We start from the raw sequence: 14,901 nt of genomic DNA on the forward strand, positions 1-14,901 counted from the left end.
CATCAGGAGCTCCAGAGACTACGGCCCAGACAGAGACATCAGGAGCTCCAGAGACTACAGCCCAGACAGAGACATCAGGAGCTCCAGAGACTACGGCCCAGACAGAGATAGAGACATCAGGAGCTCCAGAGACTACGGCCCAGACAGAGACATCAGGAGCTCCAGAGACCACGGATAGAGCACAACTCCCTACTGTATTCAGCTCAGTCTGTGTGTGTGTGTTTTAACAGAAACAACATAAGATAGCATCATTCATTCAGCTGCTCTCTCTTCTCTTTGGTGTAGGACCGCCTTTCCTGTGGCGGTCCTCATGAGAGCCAGTTTCCATATAGCGCTTGATGGTTTTTTCGACCATTTTCCAGTTTGACTGACCTTCATGTCTTAAAGAAACATTATTTAATGTGGCATTGTTTAAAGTGACTCGTGATCAATTTATTAAAGCGGTCGGTCAGTGATTGTGTCTCAATGTAGGCAGCAGCCTCTCTGTGTTAGTGATGGCTGTTTAGCAGTCTGATGGCCTTGAGATAGAAGCTGTTTTTCAGTCTCTCGGTCCCAGCTTTGATGCACCTGTACTGACCTCGCCTTCTGGATTGTAGCGGGGTGAACAGGCAGTGGCTCGGGTGGTTGTTGTCCTTGATGATCTTTTTGGGCTTCATGTAACATCGGGTCCTGTAGGTGTCCTGGAGGACAGGTAGTTTGCCCCTGGTGATGCATTGTGCAGACCGCACCAACCTCTGTAGAGCCTTGTGGTTGAGGGCGGTGCAATTGCTGTACCAAGCTGTGATACAGCCCAAAAGGATGCTCTCAATTGTGCATCTGTACATTTATTCAGCCCCCTGAGGTTGAAGAGGCACTGTTGCGCCTTCTTCACCAAGCTGTCTGTGTGGGTGGACCATTTCAGTTTGTCTGTGAAGTGTACGCCGAGGAACTTAAAACGTTCCACCTTCTCCACTGCTGACCCTTCCAGACATTCCCTACATGTGAGGCTGATCTGCTCTCTATGGCCAGACAACACAGAGACACACTCCACCTCACGACTCAGTCTAGTGTGAACAGACAGACAAACGGCCAGAAGGACAGACAGGAGCAGCGGGTAGCCCTGCGGTTAAGAGCATTGGGCAAGTAACCGAAAGGTGAAAAAAATTGTCCGTTGTGCCCTTGAGCAAAGCAGTTAACTCTCAACAACAACTTTGGGCACCGAATACCCCCCCCCCCCCCCCCCCCCCCCACACACACACACACCTCTCTGATTCAGAGGGGCTGGGTTAAATGCAGAAGACATATTTCAGCTGAATGTATTCAGTTGTACAACTGACTAGGTATCTCCTTTCCCTTTCCAGACAGGCAGACTCACAGATAGGCTGGCAGGCAAGCAGACTATCACAGCCAGTCATCTTGTTCTATGCAGTCACTTAGAGAGATCAATTAACCCGTCTAGATCAATATTAGCTTTACAGCTTTACTCTGATGGTCCAATTAAACGAAGCCCAGAGAGTGTAAGTTACAGGCTGGATCAGCTCATTGACATGTTACTATTCAGAGAGGGAGGAGAAAGTATCTGTGATTTATCCTAGTAATAGACTGGAGGGTTGGAGGACTTACATTAACTCTGTTTACTTCAGATCCATAGACAATCACACTCTCTGTTCCCTCTAAGTCACATGTGTGAAACACAAGGCCCGCTGGCCAAATCCGGCCACAGCAATGATTTAGGTTGTCAATTCATTTTGGCCCGCTTCCATAGAGTACCACAGTATAAGTCATAATACCCATAAAACTTAGCGGTCAAACAAGGAAATGGTCCCAATTGTTTTTCCACCATTCCTTTTTCCCATAGGGGATTTTAGAAACACTTAAACTAAGGGCTGTGTTTTGTGTAGGCTCATCCTGGAGTGAGGTTTTGAGAACCGTGTAAATCTCTCTAGGACAAGGTGACTTTTATGTTTTCTAAAATTCCCTATGGGCAAAAAGTAATGGTGGAAAAACAATTGGAACCATTTCCCTGTTTGACTGTTAGGTTTTATGGGTATTATGACACCTCCACTGTGGGGCTCTATATTGTACTGACGTGATGCGCTGCACTACAAGTCACATCAAGCACCACCAACGTACTGCATGCCTAGTGGCAGTGCATTGCCACACCCATCTTACCAAACCCACACAAGTCAGACAGTGCACTATATCATACACTAAATATACAAAAGCATGTGCACACCCCTTCAAATGAGTGGATTAGCCTATTTCACTATTTCAGCCTCACCCGTTGCTGACAGGCGTCAGGTCATTCTACACACCCGTTGCTGACAGGCGTCAGGCCATTCTACACACCCGTTGCTGACAGGCGTCAGGTCATTCTACACATCCGTTGCTGACAGGCATCAGGTCATTCTACACACCCGTTGCTGACAGGCGTCAGGTCATTCTACACATCCGTTGCTGACAGGCATCAGGTCATTCTACACACCCGTTGCTGACAGGCATCAGGTCATTCTACACACCCGTTGCTGACAGGCATCAAGTCATTCTACACACCCGTTGCTGACAGGCGTCAGGTCATTCTACACACCCGTTGCTGACAGGCATCAGGTCATTCTACACATCCGTTGCTGACAGGCGTCAGGTCATTCTACACACCCGTTGCTGACAATAAGAACATTTTACTGCCAATGTTTCTCCATAGACAAACATTGGCCTTAGAACGGCCTTACTGAAGAGCTGGGTGACTTTCAATGTGGCACCGTCATAGGATGCCACCATTCCAACAAGTCAGTTCCTCAAATTTCTGCCCTGCTAGAGCTGCCCCAGTCAACTGTAAGTGCTGTTATTGTGAAGTGGAATTATCTCATAGCAACAACGGTTCAGCCACAAAGTGGTAGGCCACACAAGCTCACAAAACAGGACCGCCGAGTGCTGAAGCAAGTAGCGTGTAAAAATCATCTGTCCTCGGTTGCAACACTCACTACGGAGTTCCAAACTGCCTCTGGAAGCAACGTCAACACAATAACTGTTCGTTGGGGGCTTCATGAAATGGGTTTCCATGGCCGAGCAGCCGCACACAAGCCTAAGATCACCATGCACAATGCCAAGCGTCAGCTGGAGTGGTGTAAAGCTCGCCGCCATTGGACTCTGGAGCAGTGTAAACTCGTTCTCTGGAGTGATGAATCACGCTTCAGCATCTGGCAGTCCTACGGACTAATTTGGGTTTGGCGGATGCCGGAAGAACGCTACCTGCCCGAATGCATAGTGCCAACTGTAAAGTTTGGTGGAGGAGGAATAATCGTCTGGGGCTACAGCATACAATGACATTCTAGACGATTATGTGCTTCCAACATTGTGCCAACAGTTTGGGGAAGATCCTTCACTGTTTCAGCATGACAATGGCCCCGTGTACAAAGTGAGGTCCATAGAGAAATAGTTTGTTGAGATCGGTGTGGAAGATCTTGACTTGCCTGCACAGAGCCCTGACCTCAACCCCATCGAACACCTTTGGGATGAATTGGAATGCCGACTGTGAGACATCACTAATGTCTGACATCACTAATGCTCATGTGGCTGAATGGAAGCAAGTCCCCGCAGCAATGTTCCAACATCTAGTGGAAAGAGTGTAGGTTGTTATAGTAGCAATGGGGGTGGGGGGGGGGGGGGGGGGGGGCAACTCCATATTAATGCCCATGATTCTGGAATGACATACTTTTGCTAAATGTCCAATGCAAGTTTCGGTTCCAACGGGTCATTTCTGTAGCCTACAGAAAATGTCACCTAAAGTTCTCAAAAAGTTATAAGATAAAGGATTCACATGTGTGTATAACTTACTACTAAAGGACAATATGACACACAAGCGAGTATAAATTAGTCAACAGTTGAGTCATTTACTTCATGAAATTACAGCGTGATGGACTTGGATCTGTGAATTCAACGTCAATTGCACTGCTTCGTGGGTCCGTTTACAGCGCTCGCAGTGGAGGGAAAGTGTACAGACCGATGCCACAGTCCTAGCTAGGCTACTAAAATGTTGCAGTCTGGCTTCGGTTTTTAAAGCCTGACAATGAACAACCAAGAAACAAAACCTGCAACAAAAAACCATGCAAAGAAACACAACTCAACGTTTGAGTTGTAGCCTAGGCCAGCTACTCAACTAGGTCTACAAGACGTTTGAGTTGTAGCCTAGGCCAGCTACTCAACTAGGTCTACAAGACGTTTGAGTTGTAGCCTAGGCCAGCTACTCAACTAGGTCTACAAGACGTTTGAGTTGTAGCCTAGGCCAGCTACTCAACTAGGTCTACAAGACGTTTGAGTTGTAGCCTAGGCCAGCTACTCAACTAGGTCTACAAGACGTTTGAGTTGTAGCCTAGGCCAGCTACTCAACTAGGCCTACAAGACATTTTCAGTTCACCATACAGCAATGCTGCATTCAACCGCACTGGTGATCCGTTCAGTGGGTTCCAGGGTCACTCCAGAGCCCTTCCGTTCACCTTCACACTCCTGGGCCAGACTACACTCAATCATAGGACCCGCTGAAGAGATGAGTCTTCAGTAAAGACTTAAAGGTTGAGACCGAGTCTGCGTCTCTCACATGGGTAGGCAGACCGTTCCATAAAAATTGAGCTCTAAAGGAGAAAGCCCTGCCTCCAGCTGTTTGCTTAGAAATTCTAGGGATAACTAGGAGGACTATTTCTTGTGACCGTAGCGTACGTGTAGGTATGTACGACAGGACCAAATCGGAGAGATGCGTAGGAGCAAGCCCATGTAATGCTTTCTAGGTCAGCAGTAAAACCTTGAAATCAGCCCTAGCCTTAACAGGAAGCCAGTGTAGAGAGGCTTGCACTGGAGTAATATGATCACATTTTTGGGTTCTAGTCAAGATTCTAGCAGCCATGTTTAGCACTAACTGAAGTTTATTTAGTACTTTATCCAGGTAGCCGGAAAGTAGAGCATTGCAGTAGTCTAATCTATAAGTGAAAAAAGCATGGATTCGTTTTTCAGCATCATTTTCAGCATCATTTTTTGACAAAATGTTTCTGATTTTTGCAATGTTACGAAGATGGAAAAAAGCTGTCCTTGAAATATTCTTGATATGTTTGTCAAAAGAGAGATCAGGGTCCACAGTAGAGGTTCTTCATAGTTTTATTTGAGACAACTGTAGAGCCATCAGGATTATTTGTCAGATCCAACAGCAGATCCCTTTGTTTCTTGGGACCTAGAACTAGCATCTCAGGTTTGTCTGAGTTTAAAAGTAAAAAATGTGCTTATGTCTGAAACACAGGCTTCCAGGGTAGGCAATTTTGGGGCTTCGCCATGTTTAATCAAAATGGACAGCTGTGTGTCGTCCACATAAGAGTGAAAGTTGACATTGTGTTTCCGAATGACATCACCAAGAGGTAGACTATATAGTGAAAACAATAGTGGTCCTAATACAGAACCTTGAGGAACACCGAAACATACAGTTGATTTGTCACATCCTATGTACCCCCCCCCCCCATGCCCCCTACACTCCCTACAAAAAGATGGTATAAGAATACATTTTACTCAAGAAACAGTGCATACAAAAACCAGTACCTGGTTTACTTCCATATTGAAATAAAAAAGAAGAGGTTCAGATAAACAGCCCTTCTCTAAATTCTGTGGCCTAAAACAATCCACTTTTTCAATGTTTATTATACTACCAAGGTGGTCTTTGAACTCACAACATTGAGCCCAATATTACCGTTGCTAATTATCACTCGCTTTGAGAAATACCGCTCACATGCTAGATGTACATATAGTCACTACGCAATAGAAACTTTCTCCATTTGAAAAATATCCTTATCTATATCATTCTTATTTGTGCTTATGAATTTACCATGTTAAATGTGACTTTAAGTCATTATTTGTTAGCTCACAAAATGAAGGGTTTGTTAACTTCTTATCCGTCCCACCTGGCCAACATCCGGTGAAATTGCAGAGCGCGAAATTCAAACTACAGAATTATAAATATTTAACTTTCATAAAACCACAAGTTTAATACATCAAAATAAAGCGTAACTTCTTGTTAATCCAGCCGCTGTGTCAGATTTCAAAAAGGCGTTACGGCGAAAGCACACCATGCGATTATCTGAGGACAGCACCCCGCATACAAAAGCATGAAAAACATTTTTGAACGTCAGAAATAGCGATATTTCAAAAGGTTCCAGATACATCACAAGTGGTCCTTTTGTTCAATAATGTCCTTCTTTATATCCATAAAAACTCAGTTTAGCTGGCGCACTTCAGTCAATAATCCACCCAGTTTCCCTCCATCAAAATGCATACAAAATGAATCCCAAGCGTTACTAATAAACTTTTCCAAACAAGTCAAACAACATTTATAATCAAACCTTCGGTACCCTAATATGTAAATAAACAATCAAATTTAAGAATCGTTATTGTCTTTACCGGAGAAAAATACTAAAGAACGCACTCTCTTCCACGCGCTTGGAAACACTACAGCCAAAATGGGAGCCACCTAGAAAAACTACAATTTCTGGCTCCTTTTTCCAAAAACCAGCATGAAACTCTTTCTAAAGACTGTTGACATCTAGTGGACGCCCTAGGAACTGCAATATGGGAGGATTTCACCTTACAAAAAAGTGACAGCCATTGAAAACAGTGGTAGGCTGAATTGTTTTGGGAGGGGGGGGGGTTTGTCCTCAGGGTTTTGCCTGCCATATCAGTTCTGTTATACTCACAGACATAATTTGGAAACATTAGAGGGTTTTCTATCCAAATATACCAATACTATGCATATCCTAACTTCTGGGCCTGAGTAACAGGCAGTTTACTTTGGGCACGCTTTTCATCCGGACGTGAAAATACTTCCCCCTACCCAAGAAAGGTTAAAGAAGAGAAAGAAAGAGAGAGAGAGAGGCGCTAAGCTCCATTTTTACAAGACCGGGCCAAGCCACAGCCTCTGAAGACTGGGCCAAGCCACAGCCTCTGAAGACCGGGCCAAGCCACAGCCTCTGAAGACCGGGCCAAGCCACAGCCTCTGAAGACCGGGCCAAGCCACAGCCTCCGAAGACCGGGACAAGCCACAGCCTCTGAAGACCGGGCCAAGCCACATCATAATTTGCGGTGGGGGAGGGCCAATCATAACTGAGGAATTGAGTAGTACTGTGTGGCGTAAAGTCACAGAAAACCTGTAGCTACTGGTGGAAAAATAATTTCCAATCCATGAAATTCATAATTGTGTGTGTGTGTGTGTGTGTGTGTACAGCTTGCCATGTCCAAAATGGCAACCTATTCCCTACTTAGTGCACTACTTTTTTGGAAGGGCTCTGGTCAAAAATAGTGCACTCTATAGGGAATAGGGTGCCATTTGGGCCTTAGAAAACAATCTTTATGATCTTCAGTCTCCTAATGTGAAATTAAAAAGAAGTGTCAGCCTCTCCTGTTCAGTCCATTAACCCTTCTGTTACAGCATGTTGTGGATCCTGAACTGTATTGAGACAGAGAGGAGCGGAATGATGACGACATTTAATCAATCTTAATGGTCCAATTACACAGACAGCTTACGTAGTACTGCATAGCAGTGGTTGCCGCTTCATCGGCAGTTACCTAGCAACAAGAGAGGTTACATACAGAGCACATTGCAGAATAGCTGTACTCATACAGCAATGACTACATTAAACTGGGATAAATGTGTCACTTTTTTTGCTGTTAACTACATTGTGACTTTAAAAGATGGGATTTTGACTATGTGTGTGTGTGTGTGTGTGCACGTGTGTGTGTTTGTGTGTGTGTGTGTCTGTGTCTGTGTCTGTGTCTGTGTGTGTCTGTGTGCGGGTGTGTTTATGCATGCAAGTGTGTGCATAGCCTAAACACGTGTCTGTTAGTGTGCCCTCGAGGTCAGATAGGCTAACGTACTGATATTTCCATAGGGAATCATTTAAATCTACCAGTTTTCCTAGGAAAGGTTTCCACTAATCATAGAACATCCATCAATTTAAATGAATTCATTAATGGAGGGTGGAGGGAGAGAGCATTAGAAAAAGGGAGAGAGAGAGAGATGGAGGGAGAGAGCATTAGAAAAAGGGAGAGAGAGAGAGAGAGATGGAGGGAGCATTAGAAAAAGGGAGAGAGAGAGATGGAGGGAGGGAGCATTAGAAAAAGGGAGAGAGAGAGAGATGGAGGGAGAGAGCATTAGAAAAAGGGAGAGAGAGAGAGATGGAGGGAGCATTAGAGCGAGAGAGGAAGAGAGCAAGATTTGTAACCTGTTGCTATAAGAAAAGGGCAACCAGTGAAGAACAAACACCATTGTAAATACAACCTATATTTATGTTTATTTATTTTCCTTTTTGTACTTTAACTATTTGCACATCCTTAAAACACGGTATATATACATAATACGACATTTTAAATGTCTTTATTGTTTTGGAACTTTTGTGAGTGTAATGTTTACTGTTAATTTGTTATTGTTCATTTCACTTTTGTTGATAATCTACTTCACTTGCTTTGGCAATATTAACACATGTTTTCCATGCCAATAAAGCCCCTTAAATTGAATTTGAGAGAGAGAGGGAGACAGAGAGAGATGGAGAGAACATTAGAGAGAGAAAGGGAGAGAAAGGGGGAGATGGAGGCAACATTAGAGAGAGAGGAAGAGAAAGGGGGAGAGAGAGAGATGGAGGGAACATTAGAGAGAGAAGAAGAGAAAGGGAGAGAGAGAGAGATGGAGGGAACATTAGAGAGAGAAGAAGAGAAAGGGGGAGAGAGAGAGATGGAGGGAACATTAGAGAGAGAGGAAGAGAAAGGGGGAGAGAGATGGAGGGAACATTAGAGAGAGAGGAAGATTAAGGGGGAGAGAGAGAGAGATGGAGGGAACATTAGAGAGAGAAGAAGAGAAAGGGGGAGAGAGAGAGAGATGGAGGGAACATTAGAGAGAGAGAGAGAGACGGCATGAAGAGCTGTTAGTGCTCTGCGCTGTTAGAGCTCTGCTGTTAGTGACCGACGCCCTTCAGGCTTGATTTAATACACTCAACCACAACTACATATCCATATCTTTATCCCCCGTCCTGTCCCCCCGACTGGACCAACTACCCGGCCGGCCGGACCTAAAGAGTGAGAAAAGGGAAGGAGAGGAGAGGAGAAGGTGTAAGGGGAAGAGGGGAGGGATTTTTAAAAATATTGTGTTATTGACTGTACGCTTGTTTATTCCATGTGTAACTCTGTGTTGTTGTTTTTGTCAAACTGCGTTGCTTTATCTTGGCCAGGTCGCAGTTACAAATGAGAACTTGTTCTCAACTAGCCTACCTGGTTAAATAAAGGTTACATTTTTTTTATATAAAAAAGAGGGGGTGTTAAGGGAGTGAGAAGTTGGATTCATTTTTAAAATGTTTTTATTTATTTCACCTTTACTTAACCAGGTGAAAATACAATATTTATGCTTATGGAAAACATATTTCACAGCGGTTTAGATGACACAATGATTTTCTACACAATACTTGCTTGTTTTATCACATTAACTGAAATTCAAATTTAACTATTAGAATTTTAGCAACCAGGAAATGGCTGAGCGATTTCTGCACAGTGCATCTTTAAGTTAAGGTTTGGGATAGGGTTAAAATAACAACCACAACAACAACACCATGAGTGTCCACAACGCCGTAGCAAAACACAAGCCTACTTGATGGTAATAGTGCTCACACACACACACACACACACACACACACACACACACACACACACACACACACACATTGGGGGATTATAAAGGGAAGTGTGTGTATGTGAGGGGAGGTCCCACTGGTGATTGATATTAGATCTAGAAAGACCCGGCACCAACTTCATCTAGTGGTTGCTCCACTCATCCTTCATCGTCTCTCTCTCTCTCTTTCTGTCTTTATTGCGCTCTCATTCCTCTCTCTCTCTCTATCTTCCCGGTCTCTCTTTCTCTCTATCTGTCTGTCCCTCTTTCTCTCTCTCTCTCTCTCTCTCTCTCTCTCTCTCTATCTTCCCGGTATCTCTTTCTTTCTGTCTGTCTGTCCCTCTTTCTCTCTCTCTCTCTCTCTCTCTCTCTTCTATTTATTCCCCCTCTCTCTCTCTCTAACTCTTTTCCTCTCTCTCTCTCTCTCTCTCTCTCGCTCTCTCTCTCTCTGTCTCTCACTCTTTTCCCCTCTCTCTGTCTTTGTCTCTCTTTCCTCTCTCTGTCTCTCTCCCCCCCTCTCTGTGTCTCTCTCTTCTCCCCCTCACTCTTTATTTCCTCTCTCTCTCTCTGTTTCCCTCTCTCTCTCTGTTTCCCTCTCTCTCGGTCTCTCTCTGTCTTTCTCTATTTATTTCCTCCCTCCCTCTCACTCTTTCTTCCTTCCTTTCTTTTCCTTCCTGTCTCAGTCTCTCTCTCTGCCCCACTTCCCTGATCCATATCTGTCATTCTCAGTCTCTCCCTCTGCCCCACTTCCCAACTCTCCTGATCCATATCTGTCATTCTCAGTCTCTCCCTCTGCCCCACTTCCCAACTCTCCTGATCCATATCTGTCATTCTCAGTCTCTCCCTCTGCCCCACTTCCCAACTCTCCTGATCCATATCTGTCATTCTCAGTCTCTCCCTCTGCCCCACTTCCCAACTCTCCTGATCTGTCTTCCTCTGTATCTTTAGCCTCTCCTCTCACCCTCATCACTCTCTCCCCTCAATGTATTCTCTCTCTCCTGATGTCTATAGGCCTTCAACTTTAACATGTATTACCTAAATCAGTGAGCCCATTCCTTACTGTCACCCGGGAAAAAAACTGGAACTGTACAATGTCATTCATTCATAATTCAAGATTTCGGCGGTTGGAGTAAACGTCACAGCGAGCGTTCAAAACGCGTTTGCCGCGTGTAGTTTTGAAGATCCAGGCTGCGGCAATCTGTATTGGGAGGAGCTGGTGCTAAAGCGGCGCGTCAGTACCAGCGGCAGGAATACTGCCGAGTCCAAATGCGCATTAGAGTTCCTTCTGTTCGAGGAGAGAGACGATGATGACTTTGCTTGGTGAACGAAAGGAAGGAAGAACGCGAAGTGGTACTCAACCGAGGAGGCTGGCAGAGAAACGGCGGAATGATTTTAGCCAGTCAGGTTTGACGCATAATCCTACTCCCGCCCCAGCCACACTGTTCGTTGGAGAGAGTCTTGCCTGCTTCAACTCAAATCCTCACCAGAGGAGATTTACAGAGGACTGCTGTCTGATTCACACGCCCGCATACCTGGGAAAGGCAATGTCCTTGACCCATTCCACTGCATAGCAGAGGAGGTGGCACTATATGAAGACATTTTGTCCATTAGAAATTACATAGGCTATTTTCGTCTTTTTTTTTGTAAAGACACAATTGGATAGCTGTCATTCCACTATTTAATGCGCACCTAGACTTGGAAGGAAGTTGCCAATATGGCTGTTTGATCATTCCGTTATAGCTACCGGAGAGTTGGAGTCATGATGACAGCGCTCCCGCTGGTCTCGCCGCCCGCCTGCTGCTGATGGTAACGTCTAGGATGTCTTTTAACGGTCTCAGGATCCAGAACCAACCAATTTATCAATGGAGGAGGAGACTGACACCCCCAAGATCAACAACAGCTTCCTACGCGACCACAACTATGCCACTGAAGGTATGCATCGAGAAACAAGCTAGACTATTCTTCACCACATATGTACACTGCTCTGTTTATTTCATAGAGTATGTAGGGTAGCCTACACCGCTTGTACTTTAAAGAAGGCCGAGTATTCCGCATATCGGTCATGATGAGAGATTTATTGATTTATCCCCATCAGAAGAATACTTAGTGACATTATAGTGTCCCGACCCGGACACTTATCGATCTTGCGTGGTGTCATGTAGACTACCGATTGTTTCGGATGCGCATTTATGGAGTGTGGCGGTCTACTGGTCTGGCCTACTCCCTACCCACTGGGCCCAAACTGGTTGAATCAACGTTGTTTCCACATAATTTCAATGGAATTACTTTGAACCAACGTGGAATAGACGTAACAGTCTGTGCCCAGAGGGGAGTCTCTCCTGCTCCATATTTAGGAACTGATAGAACCGATCTAGATATCTGTTCCACTGACTGAATGAATGAATGGGCTATGAATGGTACGTGAAGCGGCCTTGAATGGGGGGGGGGGGGGGGGTGAAAGTGTGACTGGATTCAGCACCATGGACAGAGTACAGCCTCCGACAGTGCTGTATTTTATCCCAGTGCCTGGCTGTGTCTGCCTCTCTCTGTCTGGCTAATTGATTAGTCCAGTGATTTACTGATATCATTAAGTCCCATCCTTAGCATGATCTAATTAACGATAGCCCCAGTCACTGATCACGTCTATTGATTAACCAGAACTAACTGATGCTAATGTAACTGATGCTGTGAGACTAACCAGTTGGAACCAGTCTGATCATGAGATATCTAACCACGTGAAGTGAAACAGAATGGTGAGCATAGTCCTCTGTCTGGTTCTACGAGGCTATGTGAAACCAGTCTCTGGTCCCCAATGGAAGGATGAATGGTAACCCCTAGGACCCGTCTGAATATCCATCCCCTCCACCTCTTATCTCCCTGCGTCTCCTGCATCATACCTCCCTAACAGAGTCTCTTTTTGTCACTCAATTCAATGTCAAAGGGCTTTATTGGCTTGGGAAACATGTGTTTACGTTGCCAAAGCAAGTGGAATAGACAACAAGGGAAACGGGTTTACGTTGCCAAAGCAAGTGGAATAGACAACAAGGGAAACGGGTTTACGTTGCCAAAGCAAGTGGAATAGACAACAAGGGAAACGGGTTTACATTGCCAAAGCAAGTGGAATAGACAACAAGGGAAACAGGTTTACGTTGCCAAAGCAAGTGGAATAGACAACAAGGGAAACGGGTTTACGTTGCCAAAGCAAGTGGAATAGACAACAAGGGAAACGGGTTTACGTTGCCAAAGCAAGTGGAATAGACAACAAGGGAAACGGGTTTACATTGCCAAAGCAAGTGGAATAGACAACAAGGGAAACGGGTTTACGTTGCCAAAGCAAGTGGAATAGACAACAAGGGAAACGGGTTTACGTTGCCAAAGCAAGTGGAATAGACAACAAGGGAAACGGGTTTACGTTGCCAAAGCAAGTGGAATAGACAACAAGGGAAACAAACAATTGAAATAAACAATCAGAAATGAACATTAAACATTACACTCACAAAAGTAGTAAAATAATATAGACATTTCAAATGTTATATTATTGTCTGTGCATTGTTGTAACAATGTTCAAGTAGTTGAATTATAAAAGGGAAAATAAATAAACAGATAAATATAGTTTTTATTTACACTGGTGTTTGTTTGTTCTCCACTTTTCTTGTGGTAACAGGTCACAAGTCTTGCCGCTGTGTTGGCACACTGTGGGGCATCCCGAGTGGCGCAGCGGTCTAAGGCATTGCATCTCAGTGCTAATGGTGTCACTACAGACACCCTGGTTCGAATCCAGGCTGTATCACAACCTGCTGTGATTGGGAGTCCCATAGGGCGGTGCACAATTGGTCCAGCATCATCCTGGTTTGGCCGGGGTTATGGCCATCATTGTAAATAAGAATTTGTTCTTAACTGACTTGCCTAATAAAAAAATAAACTGTGATAGTATGGGATTTTATAAAGATTGGATTTGTTTTCAAATCACAATATGTGTGTGCAATCTATGGAAAATATACAGTATGTTTCTCTTTCTCTCTCTGGAGAAACATGAGACCTCTATAGACCGGCAGACAGGGAGGGTGGGTGGGGGTTAATCCAGATGGTAAATAAAGGGTGTATCTCCTCAGCTTTAGAGGCCTGTCTGTCTCGTCCGTCTGGGGAGCTCATATGGAAGAGCCTCCTCTTTGTGTTTTTATAGCTTCAATTTACAGTTGATCATCAAGCCTAATAACTCATTATAGAGACTTTGTGTGCATGTGTGCGTGCGTGTGGGTGTGTGTGTGTGTGTGCATATGTGTGTGTGTATATGTGTGTGTGTGTGTGTGTGTATATGTGTGTGTGTGTATATGTGTGTGTGTGTGTGTATATGTGTGTGTACGTGTGGTCTAAGGGTTTTACAGCAGTATAGTTCAGTTTGCATCAGGGATCAGCTGGTAAGTGTCTGTGTTCAGTCTACACTCTGGCCTCTCACATCGTAAATCCACTATACTAGACACACACGCTTATTGTTGTTTCATTGTCCAGAAGTTCTTTCATTGAACATGTATACCATGTGCATCCCGTACATACGACTAATAACACTAGAAACTTAAGTCCGAGCTGAGGTCAGATGTTGTGTTTGTTATAGTTCCCTCAGGCACTCACAGCTCATTTTAATGATGTTACATTTGAATGATGTCACACGCTGACCTTTAGTTTGCACCAATCCCACGCCTCAGTGGGTTGTGGGGGTGCTGTCCAAGAGGTGTTCCCATAGGGACCCATGTGATCATAATACCATAATGACTTGCAGGAGGTCAAACTGTAAATGTGATTTTGCTGATTGAGAACATCCTGTCATTAGTCACTTCTTGTCACCATGTTCTTAAAATATCTCTGGCACATTCTACTAATACTGCTTTTCACTTCATGAACATTGGATGGACTGTGAGATGGAATTATATACTTTTCCCTGCATAATGGAGACAGATAGAAAGCTTAGGTTGTAAGGGTTTTCCTGTGGTGAAGGAGAAGCAGACCAAAATGCAGCGTGGTGGTTATTCATGTTCTTTAATAAATGAACTAGACATGAAATAACTAACAAAACAATAAATGTGCGAAAACCTAAACAGTCCTATCTGGTGCAAACACAGAGACAGGAACAATCACCCACAAAACCCAACACCAAACAGGCTACCTAAATATGGTTCCCAATCAGAGACAATGACTAACACCTGCCTCTGATTGAGAACCATATCAGGCCAAACATAGAACTA

At 44.4% G+C, this 14,901-nt stretch overlaps 1 protein-coding gene across 2 annotated transcripts in view; it reads left to right on the forward strand.

The window, feature by feature from the left end:
- LOC118946056 (serine/threonine-protein phosphatase 2A 55 kDa regulatory subunit B beta isoform-like) overlaps nt 1–14,901 on the forward strand; it is a 59,111-nt gene that overhangs the window by 11,644 nt on the left and 32,566 nt on the right. The window contains exon 1 of one of the 2 annotated variants that reach the window (XM_036970287.1): nt 10,340–11,593. The exons of the other annotated variant lie outside the window; for it this stretch is intronic. Within the exon in view, the coding sequence (XP_036826182.1) occupies nt 11,524–11,593 (70 nt within the window). The 5' untranslated portion in view covers nt 10,340–11,523. Of the gene's footprint in view, nt 1–10,339; nt 11,594–14,901 lie in introns of those variants that run through there. 2 annotated transcript variants of the gene reach the window in all.

The sequence above is a fragment of the Oncorhynchus mykiss genome, chromosome 31 (assembly GCF_013265735.2).
Source record: "Oncorhynchus mykiss isolate Arlee chromosome 31, USDA_OmykA_1.1, whole genome shotgun sequence".
NCBI classification, from domain to species: Eukaryota; Metazoa; Chordata; class Actinopteri; order Salmoniformes; family Salmonidae; genus Oncorhynchus; species Oncorhynchus mykiss.